This window comes from Astatotilapia calliptera, chromosome 16 (assembly GCF_964374335.1).
Source record: "Astatotilapia calliptera chromosome 16, fAstCal68.1, whole genome shotgun sequence".
In the NCBI taxonomy this organism is placed as follows: domain Eukaryota; kingdom Metazoa; phylum Chordata; class Actinopteri; order Cichliformes; family Cichlidae; genus Astatotilapia; species Astatotilapia calliptera.
In genome coordinates, this window is record NC_137437.1 from 5349171 (window position 1) to 5376319 (window position 27149).

At 39.9% G+C, this 27149-nt stretch overlaps 1 protein-coding gene across 4 annotated transcripts; it reads left to right on the forward strand.

Annotated features, from left to right (window-relative positions):
* Positions 1-27102, forward strand: LOC113007562 (interleukin-1 receptor-like 2). 4 transcript variants are annotated; one of them, XM_026144274.2, is made up of 12 exons: positions 1-161; positions 15786-15863; positions 16260-16512; positions 17030-17222; positions 17629-17797; positions 19462-19524; positions 19703-19835; positions 19982-20136; positions 21283-21423; positions 22440-22607; positions 23418-23698; positions 26040-27102. In XM_026144274.2, the coding sequence occupies exons 2-12, from the start codon at positions 15788-15790 to the stop codon at positions 26325-26327; spliced, it is 1920 nt and encodes a 639-aa protein (XP_026000059.1). In that variant the 5' UTR covers positions 1-161; positions 15786-15787; the 3' UTR covers positions 26328-27102. The 4 variants fall into 4 exon arrangements, with proteins under 4 accessions (XP_026000059.1, XP_026000061.1, XP_026000058.1 ...); XM_026144276.2 differs by lacking the exon at positions 1-161 and adding an exon at positions 5393-5519; XM_026144273.2 differs by lacking the exon at positions 1-161 and adding an exon at positions 5451-5609.
* The last annotated feature ends 47 nt before the right edge of the window (positions 27103-27149 follow it).

Consider the following 27149-nt stretch of genomic DNA (forward strand, 5'->3'; position numbering starts at 1 on the left):
CCACATGTGCTTAAGTCCTCACAGAAAGAGGAAGTATGAGCTGCGAAGGACACGTCTAAGATGAGATTTTTTTGTTTCCACCTTAAGATGTTTTTACAAGACTTTCACGTAAACTAAGGAGGCGGTTGCCTTGACAGAAGGACTGACATAACAGCAGTCTGGTGAGTTTCCTGTGTTAAACAATGGTATCTAACACCATAACATCAAAACCTCTGAACTCTAATCATCCATGATGCTTCTGCATGTGTGGCACTCAACACAGTCTCATTTCTAGATCAGTGTCATGTTGACCAAAACAGATTTGGTACGAAGTCCTGTCGGTGACGTAAGCGCCAGACAGACTTTAACACATTTTTTTCTGTTCCTTCAAGAGACAGATTCAAATGATTTTCCTACTTTTAATGCTTTTACGTACATGTGCCCAGATATTTTACAAAAGCATTGCTCACTGGAGCCTGAAGTAAACCAACAGAGGACTCAGAAATAAAGAAAAAACACGTGATATTTATTTAAGCTACTTTCTTCTCACAAGCACACGCCCACAAACACGCTCACAAATGCAGTTGGCATGCTCCCTCTTAACCGGTGTCATTTAAACATGGCAGACCAGCGGCTGGATAAAGGATGGGAGTACAATGGTCAGTGTTGGGGAGTAACGGAATACATGTACCGCCGTTACGTATTTAGAATACAGTTACTTTGTTGAAATAAATGGATTACACAGCAGAATTTTCCTGTTTCATATTGTGGCGGGTCAGGACTGTTTGGGTTTGGTTTGACAGCTATGTTCTGTTGTTTCAGGCGGCAGAGTTACGGTTGCCATGGTTACAGGGCGACACGCGCTCTCTCTGTGACTGTGTGTTTCCTGGGTGAGAGAGCGCCTTTTTGTTGTTGTTGTTGTGCTAAGCTAATAGGCAGAATGCTACAGGCATAGCCCTAAAGAATGTAGCCTTATGGGCAGTGTAGTCCGTGCTGCAGGGAGAATGGACTGCCATACCCGTTATGTGTCTGTGAGCGCGAGGAGGGAGAAAAAGGAGAGTGGAAAAGTAGTTATCGTAGCAGAAACGGGAGCTGGAAGCATGTAAATATAATAATAACCACTGCAGCCAAGAAGAGTGCCTGACGAGCCCAGTTGTAAGTAAGCTATTACGACTAGACTGTATGCTGTGTTCATGTTTTCCTCCGAAACAATAAGTTCCGTTGGAGTAGCCTTTCAACTCCTCTCTCTGTCTCTCGCTAGCAAACTTGACCCAGACAACAAAGTAAAGCTATTTTTCGGCTACGAGCCCAACACCAGAGGTCCCTTTACTATGGTTCGGACCCGCGGACCTTCAGTAACAGTAATAAATCACAGCAATAGTACATTCACGTAGTTGTAAAAAGCATGATAATATATTAAGTAATCCAAAGTATTCAGAATACGTTACTCTCATTGAGTGACGTAACGGAATACGTTACAGAATACATTTTGGGGCATGTATTCTGTAATCTGTAATGGAATACATTTTAAAAGTAACTTTCCCAACATTGCTGGTGGGATGTGGTGAAATCTTAAATTGTTTTAATGGCTCAGTGTGGGGAAAAGAATCATAAGTCACAATCATTTCTATTGAGAGCTCCAGTAGATTTTCTTAGTGTGCAGGCTGTAATCAACTGACCTGCTGCCCTCTGTGGATGTCCACAACTGCAAACTAACCTGTTTATCCTGCACTAACCTGTAGAGCAGGGGTGGGGAACTCCAGGCCTCGAGGACCGGTGTCCTGCAGGTTTTAGATGTGTCCTTGATCCACTTGGCACCGACACTGGCACTCGAGGCCCGGAGTTGCCTACCCCTGCTGTAGAGGATTGTCATGCAACCTTTAAATAACATAGTTCGTCTACTTCAGTTTGTTTTGCAGCACGTTTCACATATGAAAAAATATAATGTCTCATGTACAGACCCAATATCTGATTTAAAAACATTTGAAATTTCCAGTTTATGAAATATCACTTAGCAGCCCCTACCTTTACATCTAACCTCTCTCCTTCCTCTCCTCTCCTGTCCTGTCTTTCTTATCTTTCTCTATCTCTGAGTGACGTTAGCTCTCTTTCTTCTCTCTCCATCTGAAATACAACAGCTGAACCTTTAGCTAGACTGTGAGACAAACTGCACACAAACGGTTAAAAAGCGTTATTTCTTTTATAATCGCTCCTCTTCTGTAACGCTAGCTAGGCGCTGAGGTACTGATATTTATGTAAATGTAGTGAGTAAAAGCAAAAGGTTGCCAGAAAAAGAAATACTCAAGTAAAGTACAGATACCTGAAAATTGTAAATACAATATCACAAGTCACCAACAGTCTACACAGTGAGTAGGCAGAGAAAAAGGGAAAAAACCTTCAGGTTACTCACTTAAACAGAAAAGAGAACATTTGCTGCGTGAGCTCGGGATATGTCTCACTGCTGAATTGTAGCTTTGAACTGGTACACATTTCTCGCAGCACATCCTGTTTGAAAATGTGACATTTACTCAGGGATTGTACTCGATGTAGGGCTTGACTCATATCTTGACGAATGGCTGTGGCTCATGGGGATTCCTTTATCCACTGGGGAAGCCCGGGTGTGGCTTCACACCTCTGTATAATTGCTTTGGGCTTGACTCAAGAGACTTTAATTGAATTTCTGGAGGAATTTTTTTCCCCTTATCATTTGTTGCTTTGATGGACTACCTCATCTCAACTTTTTGAATGGGCTCTAGTTAGGACCCAGTATGTCCGGATTCTAGGTTATCTGAGTCAAGTGCCGAATACACAGATATGCTGAAGCATGTTTTAAGGATGCCTTCCTGTGGTTTGTGTGCTTTGACATTCACAAACACGTGGTTGCCTTATTAATGCTTTAATGCAGCGGTTCCCAAACTTCTTTTGCTGGGCCCCCCTTTGTTTTACATGAAAAATGTTCGCGCCCCCCCCACGCACACGCATGCATGCACTAACACATCCTCCAACCACACACACCCATATTTTGCTCCATTGCGGTTTATTTCACACCTCAAACATTTAGTAAACAATTAAGCAAATACAAGTAAACTGCAATAAATAAACCACTAACTCTTTTATGCTACGTCCGCACCTACGCGGGTATTTTTGAAAACGCAGCTGTTTCATCCACACGTAAACGCCGTTTCGAATCAGCGAAAACTGAGATTTTCCTCCTTTTTTGCGTTTCCGTGTGGACGAGGAATACAGAGTTCGTCACGCAGCGTCAAAGGTATGTGCCTTTTTTCATGTCACGCTGTGCGCCACGTTATTGTTTACATGAGAGGAATTGCAGAATGGCAGATAGAGACAAAATACTGTTAATCTGACTATCTGCAGGTTTTACACGCTTACATATAAACACGCAGTTACTGTCCCTCCATTTACAAAGGCAGAGGCGTCACGGTGTGATTATTTTACGTGTAGTTTTTTTTTTCCTGTGTAATAATATTCAACATTGCTATCAATACATTTTTCAAAAAATGCCTCTCTGTGCAAAATGGGTTTAAAAACATAAACAGCTGTTTGTCTCTGATTTAGACAGGGGGTTGTTATTTGGGTGTTTTTTTACAGTTTCTCTGAGCATCTTGGGATGAATCTGCTGGGACGTCTACTCCTTGGGAAGATTGGCAGTTGTCTTGAATGTTTTCCATTTCTGAATGATCTTTTCACTGCATAATGATGGACTTCATATTGTTTGGAAATGGCCTTATAACCCGTCTAATATTGACGGGCTGAAACAGTTGCTTCTCTGTGATCATTACTGATGTCTTTCCTCCTTTGCATTGTGTTGCACTCAGCATCAAGGCAATTAAACCTCTGCGATATTGATCTTGTTCGTTAAGTGGCAGAGGGGGGTGTTAATTAATTTCAGCTGCTTTGATGTTAAATTAAATACAGGTGCATTAGAGGGGCAACAGTGAAACAATGGCATCTTCCATAGAATACCAGAATTGGTTAGTTCACCAGTGATGCTCAGTGCTTTTCACAGATGAGAGCAGGATCACCCTCAGCACATATGACAGACACTAAAGTGTCTGGAGAAGCTGTGGAGAAGAAGGTTTTGCTTGCTGTAACATCATCCAGCATGACCGGTTTGGCGGTGGGTCAGTGATAATCTGGGACATATCCATGAAGGGATACACAGACCTTTAGAGGACAGGCAATGGCACCCTGACTGCCGTTAACATGCCGAGTCCAAGGGTCCCTCTCCACCTGCGTCTCAGCTTGAGTCCATTGATTCGTCTCTGCAAGTGTGTGAGCACAATCCTGAATCCAAGAGTTCCAAACAAACAGCCTGAGTATAAGGGTCTCTGTCTTAAATGCAGATACCTGCTGAGCCTTCTGTGGAGTTCCTACATTGTTCCTACCCCCAAGCCTACACCAGGGTCTCCTTTGTTGTCAGCATCAGCCTTCTTGTTGTCAACCACCTGCTGCGACATGTGATTGCTCCATCTCAGCTCCTGGGCTCCCATCCATCTTTCAGCGTATTTCTGTCTCAGTGATCGCTGGCTTCCACACAAGCCTCTAGAGGAGTCCCCTCTCCTCCTTCAACACAGTCTCTCACTGAACCTCCACTGCTGGCATGTTGTCCATCTGCCTGACGTGTCCCATCACCAATGCCTGTCACCACTCAAACCATTAGAGGGTTTCAGTCACTGGTCTCTCAGGCAGCCCACAGAGTTGCTTTATCTGCACGATTGGCCACCTGGCCGGCCGTACGAACCGCCATCTTCCCCATGCTTGCCTCAATGCCGAGCTGATCCCAGAACTGTGTCTTGTGTATTTGATTTTCTGGCTCCCTGCTTTTTCGCTTTTTGTTTGTAGTCCTGCTTTGGGGTCTCGTCCTCATTAAATCTGACAGTAAGGATATACAGTTTTTCTGCTTTCTGCTTCTTCTGGCTTAATCTTTTCAATTAGAACTATAATAGCGTGTATTTTCTTTTCCGCCAAAGTAAAATGAAGCGTTTTAAACATGCTTAGGGTGAATTTAGTTCTTCTGTTAATTCATTACATTATAGACATTTCTTTGAAAGCAAAGACTTTTTTTCTTTTGCGGAAAAAAACAACACAAAGATTTCACATTTCTTGCTGAAATCTTGCAACAGTTAAATATCCTGTGAATGAAAAGTGAGTTTTCAGTCATATTTAACAACAAATATAAATGTGCTTATGCTCTTGTAGACAATATGAGCAACTAAATATATTGTTTATATTTAACATCCGTGTTTATGTTATGGGCGTTTTTTCTGGTTAACAGTTAGTGAACCAGAATAAGTTATTTTTAGTTAACATAGCAGTGAGGGATTTGATTTCGGGAAGGTTTAGCTGATTTAACGCTGTGTTGAAATGCAAAGGAAGGAGAACAGAGAGCTGAGAGGTGCAATCCAAACACACTCTTCCTCCTCTGTGTCTGTGCGTCGTCCTGTGGAGGTGGAACAAAGCTGTTGAGTCACCGGCTGGGCAGCACGTTTGAGATTCCTCTCTGCATGCAAGGGTCAGAGGTGAGATTTCCTCTCTTAGGTCTGCCGTGTCGAGTAAACTGTCTCATCCTTCCTTCGCCTGTGTTGTGCCTCGGTGTCTCTTTTTCCTAGGTGAGTCAATATTTACCACTTACTTGTTCCTAAGCTGTTTATGTTCTTAATAATTTCTGACTTTTCTGGGGCAAACTCTGCCACTGAATGTGGCCTCGGTGCTCGAATTCTTAGAAATATGAGGTCTACCATTCGCCTGTTTACTTTTTCGAAAAAGTGCGTTTGTAATGTTTACCACAAAGGAGGCACACTTCCTTTCACACTATAGTAAAGATGCCCACTGCAGCCAACACAAATGTTTGATTTTTGAGCGATGGATAGATCTCATAGAGCAGGAATAGCAATACTGACACCTTTTTTCTTGTATAAAACTGACAGATGATGAGAAGAAAAAGGGACGATTTTCATGCCAAATCAAAAACCTCACATTAAAGGAGTGATTCATTTAGGTGCATTCTGGGTGGTTGTTCAGTGTGGGTTGTACTGTGCGGTTTTCTCGCAGTTTGTCATCTCCAAAGCTTATGTAGGAGTTCTTCCTGCATTACCGTGACTGAACTTTGTCAACATTTATAACAGGTTCCTGTAGCCACAGTGCTGTTTGTTTTGTGTGTTATCAGTACCCTGCACAAATATACCCAATGAAGGCTTTGATGACAGGAATGAGAGATTTGATTTAGGGAAGGTTTTTCTGATTTAATAATGTATTGAAATGCATATCGTCAAATCAGTTCAAGAGTTACACAGAGAGGCATTTGTTTGTCATGTTGTGCGGATATTTCAGCTTCTGTCCTTCCCCTTTAGACCTTTCTACCTCCCTCGGGAGTTTGGACAGTTATTTATAACTGTTATTTGTTTTAATCCAAGAGCAAATGTAGATGGCTGCTGCAGATGTAACATATGCACAGTGGTTTGGCTAGAAAATAAGAAAAAGTTGTGTGGGACTTCAGTCATTTTTCTGTTGTGTTAAAACAGGTTATTGCCCCATGTTTACATCAACTGTACATTGACTCTCCTGCTAAGAAAGAGGACACTGGATTTATTCTTTAGCATTATAAATGATGCATATGGGGATTAGTCAATACACTTGGTTCAGCTCTATAAACAGCAGCTTAAACACCAAGCTTGAACTGTGAACAATCCACCTGCAGATGTATGAGAGGGTGTCTGGTTGGGATATTTTCATAAACAATAGCCTATGAATATTTCTGTGTTGAAAGAGCAGGGTGATGAGGGATAGGCTAGACTGATGCAGGAGGAAATTAAGCAAATTGTCAAATATTAGTATAAGGAGGAGAAAAGAGGAAATTGAAGCAGGCACAGCTTGCTTAAGGCAGGGACTGCAGGGAGTGTACACAGTGATTTGACAGCAAAGGGAAAAAAACAAAACACTTGTAGGCTTCAGCTTCTCATGTGGATACGCAGTATAATCCCTGAACAAAATCTTGTAATTCTGGAGCATTCATCTGCATTCCCAAGCCTGCAGTTTGTTCGAGTTTAATAATAATAATAATAATAATACATTTTATTTAAATAGCGCCTTTCAAAGCACCCAAGGACACTGTACAACAGATAAAAACTGGAAATATACACAATGATAAAAATAGAAGATAAAAGTTAAAACATACAGAAATTTAAGAATAGGCAATTTTAAACAGATGAGTTTTGAGGGTGGACTTAGGTGAGTGGCGGCCGGTGAGTAGCGGCAGCCAGTCGCGCCAGCGTTCACTCAACCGGAAGACCTGGCTCATTCACAGCTGTATGTTACTGCTGCTCTTAGAAACTGTGTTTACTTGGACATTTAGACCCTTCTACATTATGTTCTCTTGCATGTTTAAGGTAGATAGCTTAGAGGAAAAATAACAGAGCCACAATAGAAAAAAACGAGAGCAGCCTTCTCACAGAGGATTTCACCTCAAACCAAAAAGCACAAACAAATTACCATTTCACACTACCTGCAATATTGTTTCCACAATGTGAAAAAACACAGTCACACTATTCATGTTCTCAGGCTCGGCTGAAGGAAGGGTAACTCCCGTTGCTTTCCCTTTTTCAGAGCTAAATGAGTCATGTATTTTGATAACCTCCCACAAGCTCCATGTCTTAAACTTAAGCCATTAACCCTTGTTCAAGGATGGCACGGTTTCTGCAGGCTAGTTTTAGAAAACTATTCCATCACTATTTCTGAGACGTCTCCCTTTGCGCTCTTAAGGGCTGAAATGTCATTTATATTAGAAAATTCCCACATTGTTCGTCTCTTATCAGGCCAGCAGGGATGGTCATCCTCACATTTCCGGGAAGGCTTCCTCATACTGCATCTTTAATTTAAAACAGAATTTCTCAGACATGGTTAAAAATAACTTGGTTTAGCAAACATGAGAACAAGATTCAAAGTGTTCTTAAGGACAGCGTGTTTCCTTTCAGCTTGTGAAAATAGTCTGATCTGATGCTTAACAATCAAGAGGCGTGAGCATCCTGAATTAGAGTGCAGAAAATTCTCTGGGTGCAAATAAAAACCTAAATAATTAATAAATATAAAAATACAGATATTTGGTTAGGAAAGGCTATGCAAACCATGAAATTCAGGTGGCGCTTGAGAATGCAAACACTATTTATTGGATTTAAAAGCAGCAACAGAAGGTAGAAACTTGGAGGTGCAAGAACAGGCGCACAGATTCTCCTCCTCTGCATATTTTAACAAATCCACAACAACTATACAAAGGAAAATAATCCAAAAGTCTTAGGCGTTATTTGAGCACACTAGGCTGTGTGCTCAAAGATAAATAAGTCATCTTTATGACTGACCTACAGGGTGTGTCAGTCTTGTGAGCAAGTTGTTACTTTTATTGCTGGTTGATGCGATTCATTGAAGATCTGGGTTTCAATTCTCCATTGAAATCACATCCTCTTCCCCTTAAAATAAAAAAAAGTTTGTTGTTTTAGCTTAGCTAAGGACTTTTTCATCATTCTAGGAACATGGAAATGTTAAAAAGCTGACATTTGCCACGTTTCTCCAAAACATTTCTGTGCTGTTCAAACTATTCACAAGATGGGGTTAAATGAGGTTAAAGGCAAATTGGAGGAAGAGCAAACTGAAATTGAGTAAACATGAACATTTAAATGAGTTAAAATACTGCTTAGAATTTTTTTAAGGACAAACTTTAGCAACTTAATGTTGGTTTCGACTGATCAGTCAGTCAAAAAGATGAACCCTGAGCAGTGCTTGAGTATTGTGATATTTCCCTTCCTGAAGTCCAGAGTTTGTCTCCTACAGCTGCGAGCTGTTTGTTAACAGCAGTTGAAAGAACATTTTGTTGCTGTTGCACGTTTATCTGAATCACAACCGGAATCTGTATGTTTATGGTGACGCATACAAAGTTTGCAACCTCTGTTTAAAGCCAATCACTGCTGAGCTCACTGCTGTTTGTTTCCACATCATCCTTGATTTTAAATATTTGACTGCCCTACAGAAAGCACTTGTTGTTTCAGGCTCGTGCAGTTTTAAGCTGCTACACCAAACCTGCTGACAAACTAATTTAATTCCAACATAACATGGAATTGAAAGTAAAATCCTGAGCTACGCATGCACGTAAAGTGTCTGTCTTTTCCTGAGATGTTCGTGTTATCAGTACCTTGCACCTGTGACCGCTCTTCAGTGTATGTGGCAATCGCTGCCCTATAAACAGATGGACAAAGTTCACATGACTGAACAGATCTGTAGACCAAATGAACATTTAACCAAATGTAAACAGAAAACAGACGCTTGTTCCTCTCTGTCAGTTTGCTGTAGCGAAATTTAAACATTGCACAAATTTGGTCCGTTAGCGAGGCCCATTTCCCAACAGCTTCTGTAAGTTTTCTGCCATGCAAGCATTTTCAATAACACTGCTGTGGTTTACAACATACAGCTTGACTTTGTCCAATGAACGCAAACAGAAAAGGTCGTGCTGAAGATGATTAGCAGATTTTATAAACTGTAGATTATTGCTTTAAGATATCTTAAGATACGAAATGATTTCCAGCAGCCTTGCTCCTCTTGCGCCCTTCCCTAAAGTGGTTATCAACACTATGATAACGATATTCTCATCAGCCATTCACTCCTTCCACCATCTGTTCCCAGAAGCAGACATCTTTAGTGCTGCTTGCTCTGGAAAAACTGCATCACTTTCTTGTTTTGTGCCTTGACTGAAACTTAATCGGGGAGGTTTAGATTCAAAATGCTTTCTGATTAATTCATCCAAAACTTTTATTATTATTATTATTGTTATTATTGAACTCTAATGACATTATTCAGAATAGTCATTTATCTTATAGTGGGTCTTGGTACAACTGCTTAGTATTGGTGTTTTAGCTCCTGTCCCTTTAAGTCATTTTTGCTCTGATTGGCTACCCCTTGCAAACAAAAGGTCTGAACAGCAAGCGAGTGGATACACTGTGATCAAAGGCAGATTTGTGTGCCTCACGCTGGATTCATGGTCCTGTGTTAAATTGACTGAACGAGAATAGATCGAATTGAAGAGAAAACTTCACTATATAGCCTTTTGGCAGTGACAATACAAAGTAATGGAGGTGCACGATACACAAAAGTATAAATATTGTCATTGGCATCTGTGAAGGCTACATCATATGGGAGGTCTGCTGTGAACTGTGCATGGTGAAGCTAGCATGTCACAAGTCTGTCATAGCTGTGTGGCCCTTTGTAGATGGAGTGTGATCTCTGAATAACAGTCAAATAGCTCCCAGCGAATATTAAACAGTTATGAGCTATTATAGATGATCCCTTTCTACCTGATCTTGAAGATCTTAAAGTAGACCAAAGACTGAAAAAGAGTTTATCTCTACTTTTGTTTTACTGAGAACTATATTTAATGTGAGCTTCCACAGTTATTACAGAGTATTTATGAGGGGGAAAAAGCAAAATAAAGAGCATAAGGTGTCCGCTTGAAGTTTATTATTGACTGTAGCTGTAATAGTGCATAAACTGTAGATCTTGCAACACTGCCAATGACAAAAATGATAGAGAATTTCTCTTCCAAAAACCCAAATAGTGCTCAAAATAGGCAGATCTTGGCTGGGAAACCTGCTTCTTTCCTGCCAGGAAGCAATATTTTGAGCTGCACTGATTAGCCATTGTCTGCAGTTAAGGATGTTTCCAGTAATGTGTGAAAGTGGTACCAAGATAAGGTGCTGAAAAGTGTAATATTACACAACTATAAATCTATTTGGAGTTAAGGTGGTACACCACCATTTCACAAAGAGTGCATGTGTGGCTCTGAGTCATTCAAAAGTACAGTAAGAAAGAAAAAGTTAAGCGTCATCTGACTTTTGGTAAACATGAGCTCAGTCTGAATCCACTGCGCAGCCAACCTCTGGGATCCCTGACCTGCCTGCTGGTTTACACCTCCGGTGACTCACTCGTTTCTGTCTTCTTCAGCCTCATGTCTGCAGCGTGACCTGATGAACCAGTTCACTTCTTCCCACGCTCGCCCCTCTCTGCCTGAACTTGTCTAAATAGCTCAACTATGCACTGGAAGCAGACACAGATATTGGGTCTAAAATGAATTAAAATTCAGTTCTCCTTTTATACCTTGAAAATATTTTTTGTTTAAATCTAAAGACCACTTAGCCAACTTTATTTTAAGCCGTGCTTATTTTCCATTATTTGTTTTGCTTTTATGAACAAAAACTGAGTGAATATAAGCTTTAGATAGATGGAGCCTGCTTTTGCATGCCTGTTTCTCACAGTCAAAATGTTGTGAACCTTTTCTTCTTAGAAACGAGATTTCTTCAGAAGAGCTTCTGCTCAAAACAAACAACAACCACTTGAAAAGTGCACGTGTAATCGAGATCCTGTGTGGTTTGCATGCAGTGTAAAAAAACACAAGCCAACAATAAAAGCACTAATATTAGCCAAGTCTCGATACCAACCAATATTGCCTTTGACGGTTGGCCTGTGAACCCAGGATAACACTTATTGAAGGCACTGGCTTGTTTTTATCTGTGGTGTCACACTGCATACTGGTTACATTTTTCCCAGAAAGATGTGAAACATTTTGATGAAACAAAACTAAACAAACACCACTCAGTGTTAAGACACGTTCACAGCGTTCACTGGAGCCCTCTTTAACCACAAGCAATCTCCCATTCATTATAGTTTTCCCATCAGCAGTAGCTCTTCCTGTATCGTGATACACAGGTGAGAATTTTGAGGTTTCGATCATTTCCTTTCCTTCTTCCCACAGCAGCTGCACACATTTCGTTGCTACTGTGTTCTTCTAAAAGCCTTTGCTTGCCTTGGTGCAGATTGTCAAAACTTACCATACCGATTTGTGATATTATGTACCAATTTATTTCTTTTTACTTAAAATTGCAAACGACTCAAGATGTGCTGATAGATTCATTATCGGACCATCGCGAAACATCGGGTAGACAATGCAATGAAATCATGGTCATATACACTAAAAACAGTTTCTGCCCCAAAGCTGTTAAAGCATTATAAACGTTTTTAAATTACTACTGATGGGAGGGGGGGACAATATCATGAAAGCCGGGACTGGCACACACATTTGTTTAATATCTGTCATTTTTTTAAATTTATATTTCCTTTTATTTTTTTCTATATTTTATCACCTTTTCAACACAGGAAAGCACTGCACTTGTTTTGTGTGAAGTTTCCACACTATCTGCAGCTACAGACTCTGCGGGTGTGAAGTCACACAATGTTAGAAAAAAAATCTGTCATTAAATCTCATCTGAACGTGACCTCATACAGAGTATTACAGCTGCTGTTTCAACCAGTTCAAGCATGTATGCTAAACTACTATTCATACAGAGTTTCAGAAGATGGGTGGATGAAGTCGGTGGGGGTGAGGGGAATTTATGAAACAATTGAGATTTTATTTTAACTGCTTGTGTGCTGTTAATGACAGGTTTCTGTACCATATTTAGGAAAGCAATGTTTTGTTTTGTTTTTTCCTCTGGCGCTTTCCAACCACATCCATGCAAATAATTCAATAGGAAGTTAAAACCAGCAGTAACAGTCATTTTGGATCAAACATGAATGGATCTGTTAAGATGTTAATCACTCAGTAAATCAGCATGTTTGATTCAGATCCATGTAGAAAATGTACCGAGTAAGTCACTCCTTACTCAGTACACTCATGTCTGCCTTCTGCTTTAGTCGTGTACTTTAATTGTAACTGAACCTGATGACTGGACTCATGACTGGACTGATTGTGTAATACCAGTACTAGTTCAGTGAAAGGCTGGTAATATGTAATTCTAAGTTAAATGCCATTTTCTCTGGTCTTCTATTGGTTTTAATAATTGCCCAGACATATGCGTAAACCACACTGAACTGATGAGAAAACCATGCACATTTATGCAAACTCATGAACTGATGTCAGCCAGAAGAAACAAGGTGCTCAGGTGTGAAAAAACCCAGATGTTGCTTCTAACGGCACTTAAAGCTGGTACTGAATTCCTGGGAAGATTTTAAATTTTATTGCTTCTTTATTAGAAAATGTCATATGCTGGGCTTCAACTCAGATTCTCTGGAACTTTCAGTCACAGGAGCTGATTCAGGGAACTAAAAGGTCCTTTCAATCCACTGTTTTTACACATGGGAACTAAGTTACGGTTACTTTCACACAAAAGCTGGTGAAGCAAGACCATCCCTCTGGCTTGTTGGGAGGTGTGGGCGTGTTTATTTCTGCTTGAAAAAGTAACTGCTGGGACCGTAACATTTTACTTCTCTGATTCACTGCCGTGGTTGTAACAAGCACTGCACCTTCTTTACATTCGCCCTCGCTCTCACTCGACCACACCCTGCCCTTCTGTCTGTGTCCCTGTCGCCTCCAGAATGTTTTCATAGAGGTGGCCATACAGGGGTGACACACCATAAAACCAGAATTTCCAGTTTTAATATGCTGTCGGCAAATATAGTTTACTTGAAAAAGTATGACAAAGAGCAAAATGAATGTTCTGCCTGGTTAATTGTCGATATCAGCTGATATCACTAAGAATAGGTACATATCAAAACCAAATAAGATTTTAAAATCCATAATAATCTGTTTTGATTGATTGATTGATTGATTGATTGATTGATTGATTGATTGATTGATTGATTGATTGATTGGAAGTCTCAACCATTGTTTTAATGATTCTCAGCAGAGCCGAGCAGAAGCATCGGCTCTCCCAGAATGGAGTTATCCTTTAACCCTGGAGAAACCATGGGGTCAAATTTGACCCCATGGTTTCCCTAGTAAGCCAATGGGGTCGGCTCTGGCCCCATTGGTTCTCCAGGGTTAAGAGCAAACTTGGTCAGGAAAGACAAATAAATATTACAATCATATAAGAATTAGAATCATAAATATTAGATCAGGCAAGAGTGTGAACTGTTGCCTGTCTCTATGTTATGTTATGCCCTGAGATGCACCAGTGATCTGTCCAGGGATTTGCACCAGCTTGTCTGCAACCTTATTACATTATTACCAACATAGGGCAGTCTTGCCCGGAGGCACTAAGGCGGGGCAGCAAATTTTGGGGGTTGCCCAGCGACCCCCTTGGTGGCACCCCTGCCCTGTACAGGCCCACATTTTGCACCTTTTGAAGACAAACTCTGGTTTATCTGCTTGTAAACACAGTCCCTGCTTACATGTTGTTTAAAACTAGATCAAATGTTCAGTGCCAAACACAACGGGCTAAACAGCCGCAATCTGTCGAGGTTACCAGGTTACCTCACTATGTGTAAACAACCACATTAAAACTACGGACGCATGCAGTTAAATCAAATCGGTCTCAGCGCGCACTTTTTTACTACAAGCCACATTCACATTCATATTCGTACAACACTTTAACAGTCATAATCACACTCGCACTCATCACGGTGGATGCGATAGGAGCAATTGTGGGTTTCAGTAAACCAATGACCATATTAAAGTGGGATTTGTTATTTGTTATTTTATTTAGTTCAAATTGTGGTGCTTTTATTTTGAAGGTCAAGCTTGCCTGCGTAAACAATCATTACGCTGCATGTGTGTGTAAGTGGGCGTAGGCTACCGATGTGCCAAAAAGTGATCGTCTGCCAAAAACTGATTTCTGGCATTTGCCAAAAAGTAATTACAAGTATTTAAACTGCCATGAATAAACTTTTGGCCTTTAAACAGCGAAGCATATCAAATGTATCCCTCAATAATATAAAATAAGTCATCTTGAGCCACAAAACAACATTGGTATCACAAGCTAGAAGCTGCAGTCAGTTTTTGACAAAGTGACTAAGAGGATAGCAGAAATTGCAACTATATAACAATAGTTCCATAAAGATATTTTTAGTGGCCAAAAGGGGACTGGATTGGTTTTAATGTTGGTACAATAACGCAGAGTCATAAAGATACTTAAAAAACAGGTCATTTTAAAATTTTATATATAACCCCGTAAACCCTGTTCACTAAAATCTACTTACCAATATAAGTAAAGACATTACACATCAAAACAAACAAACAAAAAAACACACACACGGCAACACTGGAAATCAGTTTTTGGCAAACGATCACTTTTGTGCTCGTTAAAAAGTTTGGGCAACCAAACTGTTCTAGAAGTGGATAATTGTAAAGAAACCTCGGAAGAATGGCGACTATCTTTGTTTATCTTAGTAAACTTTATTTTATGTGTTTTTGGTGAACTAATGGAGGCTTGGGTTGTGCATTTACTTAGTCCCACTTGACACTTTACTGTCTGGGGGTATGATTTGCATAGCAACAAATCTGATGTTGTCCGACACTCATACAAATTCACCAGTTTTAATTCAGTTCCTCCTGAGGGGTTAATACATTCCATGCAAAAATGTAGAGGCTGGCCAAGGGAGCAACACTTAACACTGGACTGTTATCAGGAATTCTGGGTCTGCTTCCAGTCATAAAGCATTACGCAGCATTTTGGCTTACACACGCAGCTCCTCAAATACCAGAGCGCTAGTCATTCACGATCAAGAGAAGGAGCTAGATGGCGTGAGAAAGGAGAAGTGAGCAGGAGAGAGAAAATATCAGGCAGTGTACAGTTAGCTCTTTCAGTTTCTCTGGTTTTTGCTGGATTTTAAAGGCTCTTGGGCTTTTCACATTCTCTGGATGTAATTTAAAGACGCAGGAAGACCTGGCACTAGGTCAGCTGATTTCCATTTCAGGTTTTTGCTGTGACTCTTAGCATGTTCACTTCTAAATGTTCTGTATCTTTGTTTTTCAGCCATGGGTTCAAGTTCAACACTGGCAAGCCTTGTGTTTTTCCTTGGTTTGTGTGGAATCTGTAGCGGATTTGAACAGGGTGAGCTGAGTAACACTGCTTCACACACACACACACACACACACACACACACACACACTGAACACATTAACAAATTTTTAAATGTTTCTGTAAATTTATCATATGTCATGTTTTTGCCAAGCTGCAGTTTGAGCCACTAGCATGATCTGAAGTATTTTATTGCCCTCTTGTGGCCAGGGATAGAATTACAACAACACTGATTTTTAACTCTGCTTGGGAAAGTTCAAGTAAAAATACATGGAGCAGGAAATATGTCACATCTCAGTTCAGTTCAGTTCAATTCAATTAATTTCAAACAAATAACAACATTATATTTGACTTTGAAATGTTTGATTTCTCAGCAATAAAAGGTTAAATAACTATTTTCTCTATTCCACACTTACATGTATGTTGCAGAGAACTGTACTGACTACAAACTCCAGTTTGAGAGGGTTTTCTCTGTTCCTGGAGATGTGGCTATGCTGAGAAGCACACTGGTGTCCTCAGACGTCTTTGATTTCAAAACTGTCCCGTACAACATCACGTGGTACAACTCGGTGTCAGGCCAAGAAATCAGCAGTCAGACTGGTCACATCCTGGTGCACGAGGAGACTCTGTGGATTCTCAATGTAACCATGAATGACAGTGGGGATTATGTGACCATACTGAGGTAGGAAGCACTAGTAGAAGTAGAAATATTAGAAATGAGTAGAACACAGTATTAATTTACACCTTACACAACTCATCGAACTGCCTCCATGATCTATCAGTAATCACAGTGAACACAGAGTGGTTTATGGCTTTTACTGTATTGGAAATTATAATAGGAGAATGACGAAACCGCCCAGATCTCAGTACTTTCAAACACTTTTATTCCGATTGCCGTTCACACACGGGCTGCAGCTTTGCAGCTTGCAGCCACACACTCCAACAACAACAACCGGATTCCGCTCAGGTGCGTCCGCCTCCCGTGCAGCGGCACTGCTGCAATATTATCTATCCCCAACACAGAATTTGATTTAGATTTTCAAAATCTAAGATCAAGCTCCCTTACAATTCCAACAAATTTAATATTAATATTGTTTGATTTTTGACTGTGGAGAAGGTCAAACAATGACCGTCACTGCCAGGGCGAGTGTGCCCAATTATCTATTCATTTATAATATTTCTGCTTAATTTCCCAACAGGACTCCTTCCCACTGCTACAGGCAGGCCAGCCGACTGGTGGTGGATGAAAGACCTACAGGAGAATGTGGAAGGCCGAGGAAAGCTTATCAGCCACTTACAAAAGGAGTCACTGACAATCTGAGCTGCCCTCTGAAGAACGAAATGAATAAGCTGAACAGCTACAACATCTCTTCCTCCATCAAGTGGTACAGAGTGAGTTCTCCAGAATTGTTGTTGAGTGCTGCATGAAACCTAATGGTTTTAATGGAGAGACTGCACAGTAGCTGCAGCCTCAACTATTTACTACCACTATTCCAACTTCTATCAATACCAGGAATGTATTGAAACTCTGGGGAGATACGAGTGTTTAAAAATTGCAATTTGACTGACAGCAGATCCCAGTCTCGGTGTGTTTGTGTGCGTGCCCTTTAATTTTGTGGAAGGGAAACAAACAGTTTAATAATATTAAAAATCATGGAACTCTTTAAATGTCTATCTGAACAGATTAGGAGCATCAAAACTATCCCAGTGGCTGTAAACTGTTCTCCAATTTAAATAGTTAACATTTTTCTTCATGCATTGTTAATTTGAAAAAAGACTTATGCGTTTCTCCCTCTAGGGTTGTGATCCCATAGAGGACGGAACAGGCAGCTATGAGTACTGGGGCACCAGACTGAAAATTACCAGTGTGGACCTTCAACACAAAGGCACCTATACCTGTACTCTGACATTCACCCTGGGTGGCATCAAAGGATCTGTGTCAGAGACTATTAGCGCAGAGGTCAAAGGTGAGATTGTAGATTAAGAGAAACACTGAAATGAAGTGAGGGGGCTATGAAGTGGATGAAGTGTGGAAGGGCAGTTGGTCCAGATGACATACTTTTGTATGCTAGGAGAGGAACTTTGGCTCTGAATGACGTAGTCAGGAATGGTGAAGAAGTATGTGAGGGAGGCCATGTATGAGGACAACGAGACAGTGGTGCGGGGCGCATTCGAAGTGATAGAAGGTGTTTAAGGTGGGGGTGGGACCAGGGATTGACCATGCTGTTTGCGATAGTGATGGACAGGCTGAAGATGAGGTCAGACAGGATTATGATGATGTGATTTATGATGTTTGCAGACCTGTAGTGAGAGCAGGGAGCAGGTGGAAGACAACCTAGAGCAATGGAAGTATTGACTGGAGGGAAGATAATGATAATGGCGGTTTGGAGATGGTGGCAATGATAAAGAGACAGGAGGCCGAGCTGGGGGATTTGAAGATCTATATAGGTTTATACTGGGTGTGACAAAAATGATTAAGATTAGCATTGAACATATCAGAGAGGCTGCTAATGTTAACAGTTTGGAGATAAATGTAAAGAGGAAAGGCTGGGATGGTTTGGACGCATGCAGAGGAGGGAAAGGGGCTATGTTAGACATATAATGCTGAGGATGAGCATCCAGGCAGGAGGAAAAGAGGTAGAACACAGAGAAGATTCATGGATGTAGTGAAGGAGGGCATGTGGAGGGTGGGTGTGACAGAAAGGGGCAATAGGGATAGGGCGAGATAGAGGCAGATGATCTGCTGTGGCGCCCCATGAAGGGAGCAGCTGAAAAAAGAGGAAGAAGACAACAGAGTGATTTTTTTTGTCCATATGTAAAGATGAATTATAAAATAACAGTGATGATACAATAAGTAACTGTATAGATGTGCACAATGCTCTTCAGTCATAAAGCTGGTATTTCCGAGCACTCAACTTGGTTTTCATTTACTTGGGTTTGACTGTGTCATAATTATCCCCCGCTAAGCCTCATGTAGCTTATAGGTTAGCACCTAGATACCTCAAATTATGATTCACAGATTCACTTAGTGAAAATTGTTATGTTATATCTTGAACAAGCATGTGGCACAAGACGGGGAAATACAAAACAAAAACTGTGTTTGCCTTGGGCTACACAAGATAAAGACCTCGTCAGGAGCCCCCACACAGCTGAGAAGGGCAGCTGTGTCTTTGTTCTGTTATTCAAGCAAGGTTTATGTTTGACTGCTAACTGACCGTGATATCCACTTCAGTTAGTCAGGCATATACAGTAACGCCCTCAAACACAAACAAAACAGAACAGAACAGCTCCCAAACACTTGCAAGCGAGCTGAGGTATCGTGACTTCTATACTGAGCGCAGTTGAAAGGACAGAATCACGGTTGCCCAACACATCCCAGCCCAAAGGCCTCAAAGACTATCTTGACACTACTGTACGTTGACAAAAATCCGGTGAAAAAAGCATAATCGCTTCATTTTAACAATAAAAATAATAACAGAAAAAGAAACATCAGTTGTGTTAGTAATAATGGTTTCTTAGGTTTGCTTACTGTAAAACTGCGAAAGAGAAATATGATTCAATTTCCATTATATCTTTGTGATTATTCAACCTCTACTGTAAGCTACACAGTATTTGATGTTCTCTGTTTCAGGGGATTACTCTTTGGTTCCACAAGTGCATGAACCCTCCAATGATGTAATCAAAGCACAGAGCGGTAAGTCCTCTAAGATCTTCTGAGAAATGTGGTGTTCTGTTGATTTCATATTTATGTATCTCAGGCTTCATTTAGGCCAACATATTGGGTTGAAAGTCACAGACTTCTGCAGGGAGAGTAAATGCTAAATATACAGTTTCATGTTTATACTGAGTCACTGTTTTGCGCATGTTTTCAGGGTACAACTTCAGTAAAAGGTGCCTGGTGTTTGTGCCGGGTGTTGGGAAGCCTATCGTTGATATTTATTGGTTGGACAAAGATGGATTCTTTGAGACTAACACCTCTCACCGTGTACACATGTTAGAACAGCGGTCAGTACCTTTTTACTCTAAATCTATTTAATTGATCTGCTTTATCAGTGAACCAATGTTCAGAGTTGATGTCTTTTGAGACTCCTGCCTTAACAGGCATTTTGTCACATCACCTTTTAACTGTTTCATCTGATTGTCCTCGACAGTTTGCTGCCCCAAAATGGCTCCAGTAAAGGTGCGTGGTTAGAGACCTGGCTGATATTTTCTGAGCTAAGGGAGGAGGACTTCTACGTCAACTACACCTGCCGTGCGTACAGTGACAGGGGCTTTCCTGAAAGATATTTCAGTCTGCAACCAGAAGGTAAAAACAGAGTCTCCCCTAAACATGATATTTTAGTTTGTCTCTAACCTTGAGCAATCAAAGCTTTACATTTGAGAATACCACTCACAATTACTTAATCAAGTAATCTTTTCATTTAAGTGATTATCTTATACATGAATAAGAATTAGTTAATTACAATACAGAAAATGTTGCCTTCAATGTAAATGTTTTGCCTCTTGATAGGTGTTAAACCACCAGCTAAACCAAACACATTAGCAAACTTTCTACTTAATGAACACAGTTCATAATAGCAATGCAGTCAAATTGCTGTTAGGGTCCCACAGCTGAATAAATAGCTGAATGAACTGTTCATATACAGTAATTGTTATGACTTGGACCTGTTAATAACTTAGTATGAAACCTGCACCGCTTTAGTCAAACGCACAGCAAAATGAAAATCTGAAAATCTTTTGAGGTCAATCAAATAACAAGCTTTGATAAGTATTTTCACAATTTTACATATTTTAATAAGTCATCATGGTAATGTACCTCACTAAGAAATCACCTGTATAACAGTAAAAACCCAGGATTTGGCGAGGCCTCAAAGAGCAAACGAGGCTCATGTAAGAAACATTTAGTATCATGATAACAGAGCCATGTTCAAGGTAAATAAAGTCTTACTATGACTTTATTTACACTCTGTTGTCTTCTTTAGCTATGCTAAATGCTATGGCATTTAGCATAGCATCAAATATTCAGACAAACAAACAAAATAACAAAGGAGTCTATATCTAAAGTATTATTTCTAGAAGATTAGAAATTGTTACAAACATGCATGAATTGTAGTTCTCGGAGGCATTATTAGAACTATGACCAGCAGAGGGAGCTGTTCAGCCTGCTCAATCTACTCAATATACATAATTAAACCAGAGGCAAAATTTCATGCTTTCAAAGATGCTGGTGAAAATATGAACATTACAAGAGGAAGTAGCTGAAAAACAGTTACATTTTTACACTGCTATGTTATGCTGTTTTTATACCAGTTAAATCTCATATAAATATTAATTTGACTGAAAAGTAATTTTTTAGACATTTGAAGCCATAATGAATTTGGAGCCAGTGCATCAGCAGCAAATATATAATCTAAAATTTTATGTCTGGTATGTTTGCTGTTCATCTCCACAGATCCAAGTGCCATAGCTATCGGATCTGTGCTTGGTGGTATGATGGTTCTGTTTATCATCACCGTCACCCTATACTACCTTTTTAAGATTGAAATAGTGCTGTGGTTCAGGAGAGCATTTCCAGTCTTTTACAAAAATAAAGGTAAGTTCTCAGCAGCTTTGTAGTTATTAATGTGCAATTGATTTACGTATTATAAACAGAAAACAATAGCAACAATAATGTCATCTAACAGTACAGTACTTAACAATGGAAATACCCCAAGCAATGTTTTCAGCTTGCACCTTTACTTCACACACAGTACCCACATATTCACGACAACCTACAGAGTCATAAACTCTGCATGTGTCAGCAGCGAGAACAAACAAAGGAAACAAGCTAACCACAGGACTGCTTACTCTGCTTCTCATCAAATGTCATTTGCTGATTATGAAAGAAAGGGATAGCAAACACTGGACTGCTTTTGCTAAAAGTCGATGATTCTTAAGACTTCAGAAAGCATCCACGGCTGAATCAGTAAGAAAAGTACTGTTTGAAAACCCGAACAAGAAGGAAAACAGCGTTACCCACACAGTTTGACATATGTGAAATCGTATATGCAGATAGCGAAACACAGAAGTAGCACGTAGTTTGATGTGGTAACACCTCAAAAAGAAAGTGCAATTGCAGTAGCTACGTTGAACATTAGCTTTAACGTAGCTACTGTTTGCTGTCATCATCAATTAGCATATTGGTAACTTTATTTATTTATTTGTTACACTGTTGCTTGAACAAATTGTTTCATGCTGAATTTATTCAGTGAATTTAAATGTTTTTACACATGTTTGACATAATGTCTCCAATTTGCTTCCAGTCTAAGAAACAATGCAGGATAGCTGCACATGCTCGGTGAACTCCAGGCATATCTGCCGGTTTCCCGATGGCTTGGTGTCTTGGGGTCATTTTGCAATAAATTACATGCAATGTACCTGTCCCTGCCTGCTTGGTAGCACACTGTCTGACAATATAAATCTAACTTCTTGTTGCAAAGCATGAACACAGCAATAATTAGAATAACTGAGTTTATAGATGACAGCTCTAAATATTTAATTGAAAGATCAAATTTTGAGGGTTTTAGTCGAAACTATGCATGTCATAAACTTTTCCTTTTCTTGTGTTAGACTTGGATGGGAAGCTTTACGATGCCTATGTGGCATACCCACAGCCCTGTGACCTCGGATTCAGCAAGGATGTGGAAACATTTGCCCTTCAAACACTGCCTCATGTGTTGGAAAGGGCCTGTGACTACAAACTCTTCATAGCAGGCCGTGACTGCCTGCCTGGGCAAGGTAATTTACCCACAGCAAACAGTACGGAGACATGTGGCCCAGAGCCATTTTTTAAACCACAGAGCCTAACTTGCACTGTTTGAAGAAGGACTGGCATTTAGTATTATAAAAAATAATAATAACAACAATTTCATGCTTTTCTTTAAATTAATTTGTGATTTTTTTTATCCCACCCATTATTGGCAGATCACTTCAAGATCTTAAATATTATTAGGCTGTTTTACACGTAGCAAGCTTAAAATCTTGAAAGACTATCCAAAAAGCTTCTGTTTGCATTTCATTTAGCTGGTCATGGTGTATTTTTAAGTAAATACCATGGGCTGTAGGTGGTAAAAGCTAGCCTCTTTTTGTCTTCACTTTCTTCCTTTACGAAACTGCATGAGATAGAGTATATATGAGAAAGGATTTATATAAGTTGTTTTGTGGTGATCTTGTCTTGCCTTTTCAGGGCGGTCAACAATAACTGCTAGCTAGAAATGCACAAACACAGACGAATTCCCCAGTGTTGTACACATCAGCTTGTTTCATTTTCAAATATTTTGCCTGTTGATGTGACTTCCTAAGTAGAAAATATGTGGCAAAGCCAAATTATTTATTTTTTGTTCATGCAGTTAAAAAGTAGCATTGCATTAGCTTGTGAAGAAAGGCAATTTGGCTGTCTGCTGCGATGGTTGCATTTACTTCTTTTCAGTTTAAAAAGGAATAAACTTCTAAATATAACTGTTAGAGCTGCATATAGCTAAGTTTAAGTTCCCTTATTTAGCTCCTATTTTCTAACCGTGTGTTTTCATTATTTGTTCCCTCCTGCAGCTATGGTGGACTCTGTTGAAGAAAACATACAAGCCAGCCGCCGTGTCCTCCTTCTCTACACTGCTTCCTCTTTTACCACCAAAAGACATACAAGCAGCACCAGCAGTAATAATAACAACATTTCTAAGAGCGGTGAATGCGATGATGAAAGTCAAAGAAATGCCAGTGACAGCTTTAGCATTACAAGCTCTGATGTTGGTGATAAAGTCTGTAAAGACACAAGGCAGCAGCTGGAGTGTGTGGCAGCAATGCACCGAGTGCTGATCGAGGGCTCCCTCAAGGTGAGGAAATAGACACTCTTCAGAGGCACGTCTCTGAAAAAACTGCCAGACATCAGACTAATGTCAAACAGAGGCAATTGCACATCTCGCTATTAAACATGAACTCCTACATGATCAGGAGCTGAGCAAAAATTGGCACACAGGTACATATTAGGTCCATTCTTATGTACACTACCGGTAAAAAGTTTTTGAACACACCAACTTTTCCAGTTTTTTATTGAAAATGATGCTGTTTAATGTTTCATGCACTCTGAAATAAAAGCATAGTAAAAAATAAGCAATAAAAAAAAAAAAAGCATGGAATCAATTTATAGACCAAAACTTTTGACTCATCAAAGTTGCCACCTTTGGTAGATGATAGCTGAACACACCCGTGGCGTTCTTTCTACAATAAAAATCAAATATTCTTCACAAAGTTCTTCCCATATCTGTTGCAGTTCAGTTCACTTGTAGGTTGCTTTGCTTTCACTCTTGTGTCCAGTTCATCCCAAACCAGCTCAATGGGGTTTAAGTCTGGAGACTGTGCTGTCTGCTCCATGTTTTCAAACTTATCATTTCGTTCTTTTTCCCCAAGGCAGTTCTGGCATAGCTTGGACTTGTGTTTTGGGTCATTATCTTCCTGTAGGATAAACCCCTGCCCTACTACGTGCATACCAGAGGGTATTGCATAGCACTCCACAATGGTGTGGTAATCATTTTGGTTAAGAGGGCCTCTCACTCTGTACAAGTCACCGACCATGAATTTGGCAAAACAGCCCCAGACCTTCACACTTGCCCCTCCATGTTTCACAGTTGATACCACACACTTTGGAATCATCCTTTCGCCAATTCGATGTTCGTGAAGATTTCAAATTTTGATTCACCAGTCCATAATGCCTTCTTCCAGTCTTCAGTAGTCCAATGGTGGTGTTTCATGGCCCAGGCAAGCCTCTTTGTCTTATTCTGACGTCATAGCAAAGGCTTTCTTGCTGCAACTCATCCAGTCAACCCTGAAGCTCAAACTCTTCAATTGAAATTACTTACTATGGCCACTATTGAGCTGTGCTTGAAGCTGTTGTCCTGTGAGCCACCTATCACACAAGATGTTAGCTCTCAGAAACTTGTCCTCTGATTCATTTGCGGCGTTTCATCTGCCAGACCTCTTCCTGTCAGCATTTGCCCCAGTTTCTGAGTGCGTTTTGATGGTGAAGGAAACTTTATTCACTGAAACCTTTCTTTGTAATTTCTCAGTAGGAAAGACCTACATTTTTAAGTGTTATGCTGGTCTGTCTCTCTTCCATTGTTAATTGCCTTTTTTTCTTGCCATTTTTGTAGCAACACACCACTATCTGCAGTACAATACTGTTCACAGATGCTCACGAGGGTTTGGTACCACAGTGTGTTCCAACATTGCTTTTATGCAGACAGAGGGGGTTGTAAGTAATCCAGAAAAACTGGAACACCTGTAGGAATTAGTTGCACTAGCTTGATCAGTTGCACTAGCTTCAGCTTGATCAAGCTTGATTAATCTCAATTGCTGCAAAACAGCTTTAAATTGTTAAAATATATTGTGTCCCCTGAAAAAGGCGACACGATTTTTGTATAATTCTGATATGCACATTATATTTCAGTTTTGGTTAACCTTACCTTTTTTTTAAGCCTCTGACAGTTCAGCCCTTCCCTTGCACCAGTTCAAGCTATTCATTGGACCTCAATGTAATGAATTGCAATAAATACTTGGAAAAACTGGGGTGTTCTAAAACTTTTGACCCGTAGTGTATGACAGACATTATGAGGTCTTTGTGTTCCCTAAAACCACAAGGAATGGGCTAAAATGACAACAACACATAATTATTCATGTAAAAACATGAATTTTGTATAAGTCTGTATTTCATACAGATAGATAGATAAGTATAAGGGAAAAATATTACAACATCATAATATTTTGTGATGTGTGAGCTAGATGCAGATGCCCAAATCAAATTCATATGGCTCCGATCTTGATCAGATTTTTTTAGTATGGATTTCCATTCTCACCTATATCAAGCTAACTGATCAGCTAAAGAGGCAGCTGAGAAATTTATTTCTGTGCTAAATTTTGTGATGTTAAACATGAGTGTAACAGGAGGACTGATGGGCATTTCATAAGTACTGACTGTACTTCTATCCCAAAATCAAAAAATATTAAATAATAATGATAAATGTAAGAAGTGAATGCAGAATTACTGATTAATGTGAAGTTCAGAGCCCAGAGTTTATTTCCTGTATCTGATTCTAACTACAACTTTAAACAGAAAGATACCCTTTTGCCTAATGTGTATTAAATCATTCCACCGAGTCTAATCTAAGCTCTGCTTTGCAGGTGGTTCTGGTTGAGCTGGAGGAGATCACGCCTGCTCAACTGGCTCTATTTCCAGAGTCAGTGCGTCATCTGAGGAAGAAGCAGGGTGCCGTGTGTTGGTGGAAGAACCAGAGGACGAGGGAAAGGTGGAAGACGTGCATGAGTGGAGCTGATGCAGAAAAAACTGGAACAGACTCACAGCTGTCAACATCCCTCTCCCCTTCCTCTAGGTTTTGGAAGGAACTGAGGTATCACATGCCTGTCCGGGGCAAGAGGGTAGTGTATCCTGAAACAATCGCCTTTCTGTAATTCTGATGGCGATCTGTGTTTGTCAGATATTGAACCAGAGAGTACCTGGTTTCTAATGTAAATGTGGCAGTTGCATTTACTCACTCACAGGTAGATCGTGGGCACTGTTATCAGAAGCAGTGACACCAAGACCCTGAGTCAAGTTTACAGCACAGGCAACTCCAAATGTTCTCTCAGCAGAGATGTCACCTTTACCTTCTGTGGAACTTTTCAAGTAACACATTGCAATGAGTATAAAAAAAGTGTAAGAAATGTGGAAAGTATTGGCTAAAGATGACAGCTGGTCATGGACAGATCAGTGCAGTGTCTGAATTGTCCACAGTTTGTATGTGAACTGCTGACAATCAGTAACAGAAGGGGCCTGAAAAATAATGCAGATGAAAATAGCTTGAATGGTCGTACAGTTATTTTATTACCACAATCCTCAACATCCCAGCTGACACTGGGCGATAGGCATATCAGGAAATGTACATATGTATGATTAAACTTGTAAATATGTAGAAAAAATATATAAATTAACATGTAAAAACTGTAAAGAGGAACAACCAGAAAAGTATACATTCATGATGATTTTTTAAATTTATGTATATTATTTGTAAAAACAACATCATGAAATGAGGCTGCATAAAAATCTAGGTTAAAATGTATGCGCTAACATTTTTAATCAATGATTTTTTTTTTTTACTTATGATTCTGGGAAATTGTAAATACTCTGTTTTCTATTTGAATTTTGTTTTAAAGTGTGACTATTTTGCAAATAAAAAGATTATTTTCAGCTTTTACTCTTTTCCATTCCTCCTCAAGAAACATACACCACAAAGA

Bases quoted from the DNA above. Each gene is read 5' to 3' on its own strand.
- LOC113007562 (XM_026144274.2), top strand. From the start codon at position 15,788: ATGGGTTCAAGTTCAACACTGGCAAGCCTTGTGTTTTTCCTTGGTTTG. The intron at 17,798-19,461 runs GTGAGATTGTAG...TCTCTGTTTCAG, and splicing joins TATTAGCGCAGAGGTCAAAG to GGGATTACTCTTTGGTTCCA. The intron at 22,608-23,417 runs GTAATTTACCCA...TCCCTCCTGCAG, and splicing joins TGACTGCCTGCCTGGGCAAG to CTATGGTGGACTCTGTTGAA.